The 16,277-nt window shown below is 42.1% G+C and overlaps 1 protein-coding gene across 5 annotated transcripts in view; it reads left to right on the forward strand.

The window, feature by feature from the left end:
• The window catches only part of SH3TC2 (SH3 domain and tetratricopeptide repeats 2), a 96,809-nt gene that overhangs the window by 73,054 nt on the left and 7,478 nt on the right, over positions 1–16,277 (forward strand). For all 5 annotated transcript variants that reach the window (XM_083181975.1, XM_083181977.1, XM_083181976.1 and 2 more), the window contains 6 exons: positions 199–1,902; positions 3,396–3,576; positions 7,455–7,605; positions 8,826–8,948; positions 9,605–9,755; positions 15,000–15,196. In XM_083181975.1, coding sequence (XP_083038101.1) covers positions 199–1,902; positions 3,396–3,576; positions 7,455–7,605; positions 8,826–8,948; positions 9,605–9,755; positions 15,000–15,196 — 2,507 coding nt within the window. The remainder of the gene's footprint in view (positions 1–198; positions 1,903–3,395; positions 3,577–7,454; positions 7,606–8,825; positions 8,949–9,604; positions 9,756–14,999; positions 15,197–16,277) is intronic.

Here is a 16,277-nt window from a genome sequence, read left to right on the forward strand (position 1 = left end):
CCATCCCTGCCATCTTACAACTACTGTTGGGACAGTATGTCTGATATGAGGCGCAAGAGGAAATTAGAATGAAATACAGGACATTACATATATGAGAAGTTTTGTTACCTTGCTTTTTGAACCACTGTTGTATATAATATAAACAAATATATGTATATATACTGTATTATTTAAATTTACATTATATTGGTCTCCTAGGTACAAGGGAAGAGTATGGTGGAATGCAGACATCTGACAGCTGGGAGGAGATACAAGCTGTCAGTGATTCCTCAAAATGCAGTGTCTCCGAGAAGTCCAGTCCAGACTCTGAGTGGAAATATGGTGATGAGGGGTTCCATGTGCATGGACAAGAGGACATTGATGACCCAAAGTTCTTTGTTGATTTAAATGCTAGTGACATAGAAGACTCCGAAGTCTTTGACCCGATTTTGACATTTCTTAATAAGGAGGGCTACGATTCACACTTCCAGCCACTATATGATCTGTCTATGTCTTTTCTCAGCTCCACATTTTATGGGTTTTCTGAAGAGGAAGACTTGGTGATGTACCTGGAAACATCTCGAAACTGGGCCAAGAGGAACCATATGTCTTGGGCTCACATTCGTTGTTGTTTTCTTCTGGGACGGATTTGTGCCAAACGGATGAAACTATCCCAGGCGAGGGTGTATCTTGAAGAAGCCTTAAGTGCCATTAACCATGGATTTCTTGATTTGCACCTCTTGGCTGCCTTGTATGGGAATTTATCAGCTATTTACTTGAAGCAAAATTTGAAATCTAAGCAAGAGCTGCTGCTGGAAAAGGCTGCCAGTCTCCTAACCTGCTTACCTCAGCACGCGTTTAGCTCAGAGAATGAGCTTGAGGTGCTCAAATATGTTTTCAGGAAAGCTGTAATCGTTAACAATGCCTCCTTAGAATCCCGCGTTTGCTTCCTTGTGTTCCGGCTGCTCCATCAGCTTGGAAGAAATGACGAAGCTTTACCTTTTCTGGAACGCTTGCAGTTTCTTCTCATCACCTCATGCTCTCAGACTTTAACCTCCAATACAAGTGTTATGCCCATTTTATGTTACTTGTATGACAAGAAATATCTGCCTCATGTTGCTTTGGCATCAGCCAGACTGTGCAAATCACTTGGCATGAAAATGGCACCATCTCCTTTGTGGAGAGTTGTGGTAGTTATGCAGAACATATCCAAAATCATGAGTTGTCCATTAAAAGGTAATCATATTCCTGCACAAGCTACTCATTACCTAAAACAAACCCTGTCCTACTCATATGAGAATGGAGATGTCAAAGCTCAGAGGACACTATGTCTTATCTTAGCCAAGCTATATCTCCAGCGCCAATTGCTGTCGGTTGCCATTGGTTACACTAAAAGAGCCGTTGAGTTGGGTCGATGGACAAGCGAAGAAGAAGCCTTTGAATCCTCTCTGTTTTTGGGTTGGCTGTATATTATAGACGGCCAGTATGACCAAGCTTGCCAAATTCTAATGCCTCTGCTAGACTCCATGCAAGAAACGGACAGCACCACTCAGTGCGGTGTTGTGCATAATCTCCTCGCAAATGCCAAGATGATGGACAGAAAGATACTTGAGTCATCAAAAGGATATTCCCATGCCCTAAAAATGGCCACTGAAACCGGTAACAGAAGGAACCAAGCCATTGCCCTGGCAAACTTTGGGAGATTGGCTGTGGTCTGCCAAGCCTTTATCGTGGCAGAGAGATATTTCCTAAAGTCTGTCCAGCTTTTTATGGATGTGCAGAGCAGTGGTGATGCAGAGAGGGAACTGGCCCAAGTTCTGCAATGGTTGGGAAAACTTCTGATTGAGAAACAGAAGCTTGACAATGGCAGAATATGTTATGAATTGGCCTTGCTGTTTGCCATAAAGTCCAGCAACCTGAAAAGTGAGTAAGCCAATTTTCTTTTTCTTTATGTGCTGCTGTAGCTCCTATTTGTTTTGTTGTACTGTTAGTAAAAAGTGAATTAGTATGCATGCATTAATCTAAAAATACAGCATTTTATTAACATAGACTTTGCCCCTAGAATCATTATTTAGTATTTGTTTCTCTTCATTGCTAGAATATTTTAAATAGTTGTGGAATATAATTTTGCTTCATGGATTGATCACTGCACTTAAGCTTGCAGCCTAATCATTGGCATAACTACTGTAAGGCAGCCCCAGCTGCCGCTTGGAGGAGCAAGCCCTAGCCGGGTCTGTGCGATCACAAAAAGATTAAATAAAATTTGTGCTGGGCACGTTAGCGCGTTAATATCGCATTAACGCGCCAGCACATTAACAGCGATTAAATGTATTATCGCCATTAACACGAAGGGGGGGAGGGGACGCGGTGGGATGGGGGTGCTGCAGTGTCAGGGATCGGGAGATGGGGGCTGCCGGGCTCGGGGGAAATGAACTAGTCTGCAGCGCAAGGGTGCAGAGTCTCTGTCCACATGCTGACGGAGACCCTGCGCCCCTCCAAATATGGCCGCCGCTGTGAAGAAGACAGACACTAGAGGTGCTCCTTTACCTCTAGCGTCTGTCATGGATGTGCAGAGTGACCAACGCTACCGGGAAGTGCGGATTCCGGGAGCGCTGTGGACCCTGCAACCCCTGGCAACGAGCAAGGAACCCATCACCCCCCTGGAAGGAAGCAAGTAACCCACCACCCCCCTGGCATGGAGCAAGTAACCCACCACCCCCTGGCAACGAGCAAGGAACCCACCACCCCCCTGGAAGGAAGCAAGTAACCCACCACCCCCTGGCATGGAGTAAGTAACCCACCACCCCCCTGGCAATGAGCAAGGAACCCACCTCCCCCCTGGCATGGAGCAAGTAACCCACCACCCCCTGGAATGGAGCAAGTAACCCCACCCCAATGGCATGGAGCACAAAACCCCCACTGGCAACAAGCAAGTAAACTCCTGGCAACAAGCATGAAACCTACTATAGCAACAAGCATGCAATCTCCCTTGGCAACAAGCATGTTATCCCACCTGGCAACAAGCATGGAACCCCTGGCAACAATATTTTAGGTAAGCGGCACTTATGTGCCTATCAGTGCGATTAATCACAGTTAATCGCAAAAATTTCATGCGATTAATCGCGATTAAAAATTTTAATCGTTGCCCACCACTAAATTAAATATTAACCCAAATATAGGTATACAGAAATCCGATGCACTCATTATTCGGGGTGCAGAGCATATATATACAGTATCTCTCTCTCTCACACATGCACAAACACAGAGGCAATCCCAAAGTATCAGACTACCTTTTGCTTCTTGCAGACTTACAAGTTAATAATAATTATATAAGCCTACACATGCTTACTTGTCACTCTTTGTTATGTTGGTGGAGGTTAATGGAACACTGATTATACTATGCATCCATTATGCAGGTCAACTCGGCATCATTGAAGAACTGTCCCATTACTACAGTGAAGTGTGTCCCACCACTGGAGTCCAAATAATCTACTGTGAACACTGGGTTAAACTGGTGCAACTGCTGAGGGACAGACCAAAGGAAGGGGATGTGCTGAGTACTCTGAGTCAGCTCTACCAGACTCTAAACACTGCCAAGTAAGCATTGTCAGCTGTAATTTGTGCTTGTTAAACCTGAGTAATTAGCTGAAATGATGGGCAAAATGATGAAAATATTTATAGAGTTTGTTGCTTTGGTTTTGTACACTGTAGATCTGTTTCAGCGTTTGGAGCAAACGAGTACATACCTGCCAACTGGAAGGAGGGGGGGGGGGGGGTAGTTTGTAAGGAACCTGTAATTCACTGCTGTACTCATCAGAGCGACAGTGGATATTTGCTATTCAAATATGCACATCATCTATTCAGGGGAGACAGAGGGGCTGGGGGCTTGGTCACAGAATGCCGGACATGGCCACACAGTGATGAAAACAGGCAGTGCTCAAAGTGATCCTGGAGAGGTGGTGGAACTCATTTGCCCGGACCATGAAGCTGTCAAGATCTGAGAAAGAGAGAGGTGGCTGCAGCTATCAGTGACCCTAGCACTGCCTTCATCCTCTGTTGACGTGGTGGTGGAGCGTGTTTTCTGTTGCAATTACTGGGCAGGCCTATTTTGGAGGTGGAGCTAGTTCTCCCTATCATTGGTGGAACTCTGTTCCGCCCTGTTCCCCCTGAAAACAGGGCACTTCCCACAAAGCCACACCCATCTTTGGCGATTATATGTATATGTGGTGTGTGTATGTATGTATATGTGTATGTGTGTGTGTGTGTGTGTATATATATATATATATATATATATATATAGATTTTTCCAAGGAATCCGCACTCGCATCACATCAAAGTGCAAAGGGGAGGTGCTCCATAGGATGGGAAAACATCATGGAATAGAGAAATGGAATGGGCACTCACCAAGGTCTAGGTAATCAGAATATCATTTTATTTGTATCAAGTCGACATACCATCCGACGTAACGACACGTTTCGGTCTACATAAGACCATCATCAGGAATAATGCAGCAAAATACAGATCATCAGCAGAACAACAACCTGACATCCGTCCCTGAGTGTCCTTCCCCAGGGACGGATGTCAGGTTGTTGTTCTGCTGATGATCTGTATTTTGCTGCATTATTCCTGATGATGGTCTTATGTAGACCGAAACGTGTCGTTACGTCGGATGGTATGTCGACTTGATACAAATAAAATGATATTCTGATTACCTAGACCTTGGTGAGTGCCCATTCCATTTCTCTCTCTCTATCTATCTATCTATCTATCTATCTATCTATCTATATATATATATATATATATATATATATATATATATATATATATATAAAGAGCCAGTGAAGACCACTCATCTGGAAGATTTTTTCATTTTCAAAAAGGCATTAATTTTGCGTTGCATAGTTCATAATGTTTAAATAGTAGCACTCACCCTCCTGTTCGAAAAGGATGAAAGAACCGGCACTCCATGTTATAAGGGTCCAGCGATGTTTTATTGAGGACCCTGAGGAAACTGCGCTGAGCAGTTGAAACGGCTGTTTGGGCAGTGCCTATGTAATTCTTTATGCCTCAATATATATAATATAGCTATAGCTCAATAAAGACTGAATGGAAAATATGAAATATGCGCTTTCTTTTCTCCCTGCAGCTGCAACTCATCAAAAATCAGTCCAATCTCCAGTCCAAAGTTACAATAAAGATATAGATAATATTATTATTATTACATTTTATTTATAAGGCACCACAAGTGGTAAGCAGCACCGTGCAGTATGTATAGAATATATAAGAACAATACAGGGTACACAGAAGTAAACATACCAGCAACCGAAGAACAAAAACAGAGCACAGGTAACAATTAGCAGCACAATTGGTAGTGCACAATGCAGCTGAGATGTAAGGAAGCAGAAGAGGAGTCCGCATGTTACCAGGGGCAGGTTGTCAGTGGTAGAGAATGAGAATGAACACAAGTGAGCAGAGAAGCAGGTAGTAAGAGACCTGTAACTGAAATGCAAAAAGAGGGGTGTGAGAACAGGAGGGAAGAGGACCTTGCTCCAAGGAGCTTACAGTCTAGAGGGAGGGGAGACAGACAGGCGACATGAGGTGCAGGCAAGGAGGCCTGGAGGCAAGAAGGAATGGCCAGGAAATTAAGAGGTAGGTAGAGAGAGCAGCCACTGGGCTAAATGTAGCCGTTCCCAAAGAATGTTCTTTCTTGAGAAATGGTTTCCAACAATAAAACTGGAGGCTTTAAATACAGAACTGAGACAAATGTCCCTTTATTAAGTATGTTTATAAAATAAGAGGATTTTGTATTGTCATATATTCAATGGCAACTACAGAATGGCTATTGTTAACAAGGCAATCTTAACAGATTTTTGAACATCTCTCACAGAGATAGTTGCACTCAAAGGGTTTTGAGCACAGATCGCTCGCTTAGAAATAGGGCCAAAATCTCCCTGTTTGTAGGCACAATAAGGTTAATCATTGAAGAGCTGGATTATAATATATATAATATTAGAACTGAAAGTGTAAAAGTTTGTTGACCACGTCCTTCTGCTCATGTCGGCGGATTTCAACCCTAAAAGGGTGTTTTTTCGAGTTTTTAGTTGCAAAGTGGTCACTTTATTTATCTGGAAATCGGATATGCTCGTTCCCCACATTATATAAATAAATGCTCATTTCAGGGTTCTTTTAATGTGAGCACAATTTAAAAAGCATAGTACCATTAGAGAAATCAAAAAACATGGTTTTAATCCATAAAAATCCATGAACAAAATACTATTCTATAAAATCAAAAGGTTCATGGTATTGTTGAAAGGAATGATATACAAATGCAAACTGTTCATGTGTTTAAATCAGTAAGGGATTTGGTGAATTCCTGCATGAACCATTTTAATTCGAAATCACCGTTTAGTCTGTGAGGACTTAATATATTCAATTCATGAATGTAGCGCATTTCAGCCAGTGCTAAAGCTACTGTATTTCTGTACTTTTCTTTGGCCAGTTTCCCTTTACTTGCTCTATTATTTTAAAATGTGTTAGGTCATGAATTAAGCATTTATGATATGAAATAACATACAGTGGCTATCCATGGCATATATATATATATATATATATATGTCGCTTATTTCGTGGACTGATTACTGCTTTGAGTGCCGCTCCCCCCTCCCCGCTCGTCGGACCACGCTATATACGGTTGCCGCAAGGCCACAGAGGAGGCACCAGGGCAATTATTTATTTAAATTGGAGTGCCGGATCATTGCTGTGGTATATATATATATATATATATATATATATATTTTTTTTTTTTTTGTGGGTAGTGGTACCTGCGCTAAATCCTTTTAATTTATAAATCTGCTGGTTTATTAACTTTGATCCTTATATAAGGTACCAGAGAAAACACTATCCCTTTGTTCCAGGGCGGCAGCTCTTTTCCAGTTGGTCAGTTCAATGCACCTTTTAATGGATCTGAAAAATATAGGGTGAAATATATTTTTCAGATATATATATATATATATATATATATATATATATATATATATATATATATATATTTATATTTATTTATTGTGCTTTACTTTTTCTTACAGGTTTTTTTTTTTTTACAGTTTAATTATGCAGCATTTGGATAATAGAATTCACTACTCCCTTTTGCTCTTGAGATGAATACATTCTTTTAATTCATAGCATATTGCAGCTATATTTCCGGAGCAATAACGAGGGTTATGTTTGCAAATCATCTTTTTTATTATTTTCTATCATGGTTGATATATAATGCTATAAAAGCTCTTTGGTGCTGGGAACCTTTATGCTGTTCAAATATTTTACTTTTCCAGTGAGTTGTGTAGGAGGCCATGTTTAATGTATGGCAGTGTGTGAACAGAATTGTATAACAAATCTGTGTTCTGTGAACGTAGTCTTTGGGAAGCTGTTCCTTAGTATATTTAGAATCCGGATTTAACTGCTTGTATTTATTGCAGGTCCTTACGCAAAGCGCTTGATTACACTAAGCAGAGTCTGAGGATTTCCATTGATCTTGGACAGCATGAGAAATCGGCTGAGAGGTGGATTCAAGCTGGAAAACTGTATTATCTACTGCAAGAGCACGAACTGGTGGAGATTTATCTGCAGGTCAATGATACTACAGGACATCGTGACAGTGAAATGCAATATAACACCATACAGTAATTAGAAATCTGTGCCCCAAGAATAGTGTCACTTAATTGGAAACTAATCTAATATATAAGCAAATATCCAGCCAGTGGTTTCTGCAGATAGTACTGGTTGTGATGCGGGAGGACAAAATGTAAGACACAATTATGAGTGACTAAGCGGAACATTTGTAGACTGTGTTTTACCCATAGAACTTTGATCTAACAATGAGGCTTGTCATTTTAAACTACACCATTTATTTAATAGTACTGACATAGGCCCTTATTCAGATCTGATCGCAGTACAAATTTATTCTCAAAGTGGGCAAAACCATATGCACTGCAGGTGGGGCAGATGTAACATATGCAGAGAGAGTTAAATTTGGGTGGGGTGTGTGGAAACTGAAATCTAAATTGCAGTGTAAAAATAAAGCAGCCAGTATTTACCCTGCACAGAAACAAAATAACTCACACAAATCAAACTCTCTCTCTATACATGTTACATCTGCCCCACCTGCTATGAACATGGCAGTGGCGTAGCTTTGTTTGGGGCGTCCCCCCGCCGTTAATGGGGGGACGCCCCCCCTCTCCCCGCCCGGCCGCCCGTGCCCCCCGCCCGACCGCCTGTGCCTCCCCCCCCCCCATTACCGCATGCTTACCTGTCCACGCGTCCCGGCTCCCCTCCTGGCTTCAATTAATTCTATGCAGACGGACCACGATAAAATGGCCGCCCCTATACCGCAGACAGTTTCAGAGAACAGTCTGCTTTATGGGGCAGCCATTTTATCGTGGTCCGTCTCCATAGCATTGATTGAAGCCAGGAAGGGAGCCGGGACGCGCGGACAGGTAAGCCTGCGGGGGATGGGAGGGGGATTACTATAGCACCGCAGCCCCCCCGGCGCCCCCACATGCACAGCGCCCCCTCCCCCCGAGACCGCGGGGGCTGCGGTGCTATAGTTACGCCACTGGAACATTGGTTTTGCCAATTTTGAGAACAAATTTGTAGATCTGTATAAGGACCATTATCAGACAGTTCAAAAGCAATAACTAAAGGGCTGATTCAGACCCATTCATTATGGCCCGAATTCGACCCCGTCCCAGATGTTCGGGCGGATGTCTAAGGTCACCTGATGTCACACGCAGCCTAGCAAACAAGTCAGGCCCTAAGTGATAGCTGATTTATTCTGTGATTTCTTACAGGCAGGCATCCAGGCTTCCATGAAGTCAGAGCACTTTACTGTAACAATGCAGGTGTATGAAGCTGCTGGAGATATATTCTTCCATGGGATACAGAAGAAGGAGAGGGCTGTACCTTTTTACAAGGTGACCAGCATTTACAGATGACACCATAATAACCTGCCATTCAGTATAATACAGTACAGAGATTTGCATAGCTATTGTGCAGCCAGCCTCTCACCGGTCTCTACTGAAGGAACCTGCGCTATGATTGGAAATGTATCTGGATTTGAAGCTGAACTGTAACAATAATGAATGGCACCACAGCATGCAGTGGACATTGTCATTGTCACTGGTCTACATACTGTATCCTGACTTTGTACATGTATTTTTATTGGCTGGGGTCAGTTTACTAAGGTCAGAGTTCTTTTGAAGATGTTTCCAATAGCAACTCATCAGATTCTACTTATTTGTTACGCCCCTTCTAGAACAGGCATATCCACCTGGTGGCCCTCCAGCTGTTGTGAAACTACACATCCCAGCATGCATTGCCACAGTTTTGCTATTGGGGAATGCTAAAACTATTGCAAGGCATGCTGGGATGTGTAGTTTCACAACAGCTGGAGGGCCGCCAGTTGGACATGCCTGTTCTAGAAGATTAATAGATAGAAACTGATTGGTTGCTATGGGCAACATCCCATCTTCAATAAAACTCTAATCTTAGTAAATTTACCTTGCTGATCTAGATTTCTATGTTTCACAGGCACGTCATGACTAGTTATTGGTATGTTCTCTGTTTTCAGGAAGGTGCTCTCCCACTGGCAAAGAAGCTCCAGGACAACCAATCACAGCTAAGGATTTTCCACAAACTCTCTCATCTGCTAATAAGTCAAGGAGATCACAAAGCTTCATTGGAGTTTGCTACAATGGCTGTGCGGCTGAGCACACTTGTGGGTAGGTATTAACAAAGTTATAAATATACAGAATACTGTGGGGTCTATTCAATGCCGTGGGCGAGCGGTGACAGCGAGCAGGTCTTTCTGCTCACTGTCACCACTCGCCCTGTCAGTATTCAACTCACCCCCCTCATACGCCAATTCCCCCTCGCGATGTTTTTTGAGCGAGGGGGAATCTGCGTATGTGGCTGCAGAAGCAGTGAGACTCGCTGCTAAATACAGCGGGTTCGCTGCATTAGCCGAGGGTCTCGCTGTTTGGGGGAATCCTCGCCGTCCTGTGACGGTGAGAATTCCCCCGGAACGTTGAATAGGGCGAGCGGCCGGCGCGGGGGTTAAACAGTGGGGATCGCTAGTTTTCTGCGAACCTCGCTTTTTAACCCGCTCGCCGCGGCATTGAATACTACCCTGTATGTCTGCAGCTGCTGGAGGGCCACTTATTGCCTACCCCTGCTCTAGGTAGACTAGGATAATGACTCTGTGCTAAAGAGCTACACTACACTTTATGCCCACATTTCAGCATTGAAATATACAGTATTTGCAAACCATAAGTAGTTAATTTTATGGCAATAAATGTAACATACTGTAGTGTTTGCTTGGCCCATGATGTAAGGTTTGATAATCCATATCATAAGTGCTATTCTATAGCAGGTATTTTACCCTGAAACAGCTTCTTAGGACCCACTATTAGTTGATGAGTGGGTCCCACAGGACATGCTCATCTGGCTCTGTATGCCAGAATCCTAGCCTATGGCTGCCTGTAGTTTTTCCCCAGCCAATCACCTCCTTTAGTCTCCAGCCAATTGCAGAGTGCAGTGTCTCCCTCCCTCTTCTCAACAATGCAGCACGCTTCTCTGCTGTTGAAATCCTTACCGTCCGCAGCACACTGACCCTGGGTTTTGCTATTTGGCAGCACTGGCAGAGACTGACCCCACTCACCCAGCACAGTACCACCACCTTCCTTTGCAACAGTGATTGGCGCTCTCTGTCTCTGCCTCCATGCTTTGCACTGTGTCCAGCAGCAAGGCAGCATGATACCCTGTGGCCTGGCATCTGTGCATGGGAAGACAGTCTCACATATGAATGTGACCTTGTATGGTAGGGATACATGTTGCACTGTGGAGCGAGGGGTACGGTCACTTGGAGGTTACTTGCTGCTAGCACTAATACCTTTCCTTCCCTACACATGCAGCCTGGCCTATTACTAAGATCATTGTGTGGAAGTATGTGACCCTCTTCCCCTGCAGCAGTGTTCCCTACTCGGCTGTAATGCAGCAGGCCTTATAGGGAAGGCAATAACTAGGCTTTGTATTTCTGGGAAGATCAGTCTGCAGTATTATGGTTTTAGAATTCAGTCCCAGTTTCAGCCCCGTTTTCTAAGCAATCTGACTAGATCGCTTAGAAAAGGAGCATGGAATATGCCATTCAGCGATGCCGATGTTTAGTCCCACACATCGGTATCGCCCACATGGAAAGCCAGTGTACGGGACTTTAGTGAATTAGATTGTGCACACACACACTTGCATTATCCTCTTTTAAAATTCAACCATGAAAATATACAGTTCCATTGTATGTCTCTGATAAAGGATAATTAAAAAAGCAAAAATGGTTAAGACTTTTCTTAATTAATTTACATAAAAATAGCTTATTGTCGGAGACAACGTTCACATAAACATTTACATCTCAACATAAACATGCAACCTAAACATTTGGTTTGTTTACTGCTAATTATCAGTGATAGTCTCCAGTCCTGTTACATTCCCAAGCAGGAGAACTCTAATGTAATGTCTCTCATCCTCTTGTTAGTTATTCCTATGAAATATAATATTTGTGTTAAGGCTGTGGTCACATTTATCATAATATAGCTATTTAATGAATTAATATAAATCTGCTATGGAGCAGGCAGGCAGTAATTATATAATAACAAATGGGATTAACTCCAGATGTATCCTGGAAGCTCCTTTAAAAAAAGTAATTAGTAAGTTGGGTACAGGGAAGTATATTTCAAAGTGTTATAAATTTTTGATGGAGATTAAACAAGGTGAGGAGCTGAGGGCACTTTACGCTAAATGGGCTATCAATATACCACAAATCAATGAGGAAAACTGGAGAGTGGCGATGTCTGTCCCGAGCAAAGCTACCAATTCTCTCAGGACACAACAAATTCAATTGAATATATTTCACCGTATGTACCTAACTCCCGAGAGGTTGAGTAAGTTCTCTAATAAAACGGATATATGTCCAAAATGTAAAGAACATGGATGTGGGTTTTGGCATCTCCTTTGGGAGTGTAGAGAGTTGCAGGAATATTGGCGGGGAGTTGGGGAGGCTATGAGAAAAATTGGTATACATGTAACGAATTTGCAACCTTTGGGTCTTATAATGGGGGTATGGCCTGATGAACTATCAGTTGAGAAAAAACAGCTAGCAGTAAATCTCTGCGCGTTAGCTAAAGTGATCATTGCCCGCTCTTGGATGGCGTCGAAGAGCCCGACCCTCAGGGAGTGGATTATGCTGGTCAATTATACTATCGATCACGAAAGATTTTTACTCTTTCAAAGGAACCAGAGTAGTAGATTTATTGATATATGGGGAGGATGGTATTATTCAAATTGGTATCACGCACCAAGATCAAACTAATTGCACGCATTATTTTTTAGTCATAATAAGCACTGTAAAGGAATAAAAGAGGAGTAATATTTGTTGTGTAGGAGGCACGTTAGTAATGTAGTAATTTTTGCACGGTCACTTATTGTTATGAAATATAAATACAACTGGATGAAGTGGTTATATAAATATGATATTTGTTCACAAGATTCACATCCTTACAGTAACTGTTTTAATGATTTCACTAGGACTTATATGATTTGAATATTTATAGTTTGAAGGACGGTCAAATGGGTTGGTAACTCTGGTTCTTTACTGATTATAATGCTGTATCACAAAAGAGTAGAGGAATTAAATTTATGACAGCGATCTCCCCGGTACTGGGATGTCCTAGGTTTAAGAATGTTTAATGAACATATCTATCTAAACGATCTATATGTTGTGAGTAGTAGAAATATACCAATTGATCCAAGGTACTTATGTCCCCTGACTATTGAGAGTTTTATAGATTTTAAATGTCCTCTTGCCCTTGTATATTTTTTCCTTTTATTTGTTTTTCTTTTCTTTGGTTGATAGTAAAGATCTGTTTCCTGTAGCGTAAAAATAGTTTGGATACTGTTACCCTGATGTAATACGATAAGATATTAGATGGAGAAGTGTACGTACGTCATGTTAATGTGTTATGTTGTTTCTTTCTTTTTTTTCTTTTTTTTTTTTTCCGTTTTTTGTTTTTCTCTTTGTTTGTAAAAAAGAAAGAAAAAAAGGGAAACATTTTTCAATAAAGATGAATATTAAAAAAAAAAGTAGTTAATTTTATGGCAATAAATGTAACATAGTGTTTGCTTGGCCCATGATGTAAGGTTTGATAATCCATATCGTAGGTGCTATTCTATAGCAGGTATTTTACCCTGAAACAGCTTCTTAGGACCCACTATTAGTTGATGAGTGGGTCCCACAGGACATGCTCATCTGGCTCTGTGTGCCAGAATCCTAGCCTATGGCTGCCTGTAGTTTTTCCCCAGCCAATCCCCTCCTTTAGTCTCCAGCCAATTGCAGGGTGCAGTGTCTCCCTCCCTCTTCTCAACAATGCAGCACGCTTCTCTGCTGTTGAAATCCTTACCGCAGCACACTGACCCTGGGTTTTGCTATTTGGCAGCACTGGCAGAGACTGGCCCCACTCACCCAGCACAGTACCACCACATTCCTTTGCAACAGTGATTGGCACTCTTTGTCTCTGCCTCCATGCTTTGCACTGTGTCCAGCAACAAGGCAGCATGGAATCTGTGCATGGGAAGACAGTCTCACATATGAATGTGACCTTGTATGGTAGGGATACATGTTGCACTGTGGAGCGAGGGGTACGGTCACTTGGAGGTTACTTGCTGCTAGCACTAATACCTTTCCTTCCCTACACATGCAGCCTGGCCTATTACTAAGATCATTGTGTGGAAATATGTGACCCTCTTCCCCTGCAGCAGTGTTCCCTACTTGGCTGTAACGCAGCAGGCCTTATAGGGAAGGCAATAACTAGGCTTTGTATTTCTGGGAAGATCAGTCTGCAGTATTATGGTTTTAGAAATCAGTCCCAGTTTCAGCCCCGTTTTCTAAGCAATCTGACTAGATCGCTTAGAAAAGGAGCATGGAATGCCCCATGTGTATGTCATTCAGCGATGCCGATGTATGGTCCCGCACATCGGTATCGCCCACATGGAAAGCCAGTGTACGGGACTTTAGTGAATTAGATTGTGCACACACACACTTGCATTACCCTCTTTTAAAATTCAACCATGAAAATATACAGTTCCATTGTATGTCTCTGATAATGGATAATTAAAAAAGCAAAAATGGTTAAGACTTTTCTTAATTAATTTACATAAAAATAGCTTATTGTCGGAGACAACGTTCACATAAACATTTACATCTCAACATAAACATGCAACCTAAACATTTGGTTTGTTTACTGCTAATTATCAGTGATAGTCTCCAGTCCTGTTACATTCCCAAGCAGGAGAACTCTAATGTAATGTCTCTATACATAGAATGTTAGGAATCTTTGCTTGAACTGCATGGAGTAACTACATTATAAAGCAGCGGTTCTCAAACTGTGGGTTCTAACCCCCAAAGTAGGTCCCGTCCTTTTCAGCATGGGGTCGCGACTCCATGTTGCTGACCATCAGGCTGATGACTTTTCTTATGTTCAAGGAGTCTGAAATATCTGTTGAACTGTCTGTTATTTTAAACTCATGGGGTGAAATGTAATAGGATAAGAGATTCAGAATGTGAGAGATTTGTTAAGAAATCTCCAGTTTTTTTAAAGCGGCAATCATTTACACTCCAAAATCAAACTGGGTTTGCAGTGTAAATGATTGCCGCTTTAAAAAAACTGGAGATTTCTTACCAAATCTCTCACTTTCTGAATCTCTCATCTTATTAAATTTCCCCCCACACATCATTTTGTCCCTCCACAATGCTGCCATGCATGTGCTGCTACCTACACATGTGCATTAACTTACTGGGGTCCCAGAGCAAAATTAGTTTGAGGACCCCGCTATAAAGCATCGCTCTTCATCTTCTATCTGACCTCAGTGAAGGATATTCTCCCTCCCTGAGTCTTAAATAAATGTATTTCTTTATTTAGAGGATCCGCTACATGAATTGGTTGCATTCCATCGGCTGGCGGGAGTTTATTACGCCTTGCAGATTTATGAGGTTGCTGAGTACTGTTACCTGAAGGCACTATCTATATGTTCTTCACCAATACAACATACAGCGGAGGCGGGCTATTACGTAAAGGTTTACTGGCGCCTGGGGGATATTGCACTGCACAGAAGAAAGGTAACGCATTATACCCAATACCAGTCATGACCTCTCTCTTCACGACCTTAGAGTTTTTCAAGTGGTTGCAACTTTGTTCTTACCTTGCTGAAACTGTGTTAGCAAATGACCCTAGTCCACCCCAGGAATATTTAAGGGCCCTTATCACATTTAGCTATGTAAAACGCATTGTAAATGATACATGGCGCTTCAATTAATAAGCCCCTAACTGGAATGTTTGAAAAATGACAGGAAAGAGCTAATTGTCTGGAACACTATATATATAATGCTTAAAGTGTGCAGCGGTGTAGGTAGGTACCATGGTGCCCCCCCTGTAATGAATTGGTAGATAGGATCACATATTGCACCTATTACACTACTGACCCCTCTATAACCTGAACTATATTACTGACCAGTCTAGAATTTTCACTGCACTGTAAAACATCACTGTACGTCCTCTGCGTACAGGATGCACTAAGCATCCCGATGGTCAGGATGCCGGCATTCAATATACCGACACCGGCATCCCGACTGCCATCAAAAGAACGACACTGGAACTTTAAACGGATCAGGATGCCAACACCGTAATACCGGCAGCTGTCATCCTGATTGGTGAGTGCAAGAGTATCACTGTGTGGTGCACATAAGAGAGAATGAATACAATTTAACTTTTATTTGAAATAGCTGATAAAAGAGATTGCGAAATATTGACATAAAACAATACATGTAAGACACGGACAGTGTTCTTTAAAAAGGATACTAAATCCCCACGCAGGGGGGCCCCACCGTTTTGCCTTCCCCAATATGTTTTTATTATTAATTCTTTATGGCAGGCGTTCCCTTCAATACAAATGGTAAATATACTGTAATTAGATGATATTATATTGTGCAGTTCCTGGGCGAAATGTAGTAGGGTGCGTTTTTTTTCGTAAGAAAAAAATCGCACCAAATCGCACATTTAAAAAAAATCGCAATTTTTGCCGCGATTTCGCATATGTAATGAGATGCGAATTCGTGGCAAAAATATGGTGCGATTTCGGGCGATTTATACTCATGAAAATGTGCGCATTTTCAGTCATGAAATGCGATGCGAATTGAAGTG

This window comes from Crinia signifera, chromosome 4 (assembly GCF_055691185.1).
Source record: "Crinia signifera chromosome 4, ASM5569118v1, whole genome shotgun sequence".
Lineage (NCBI taxonomy): Eukaryota > Metazoa > Chordata > Amphibia > Anura > Myobatrachidae > Crinia > Crinia signifera.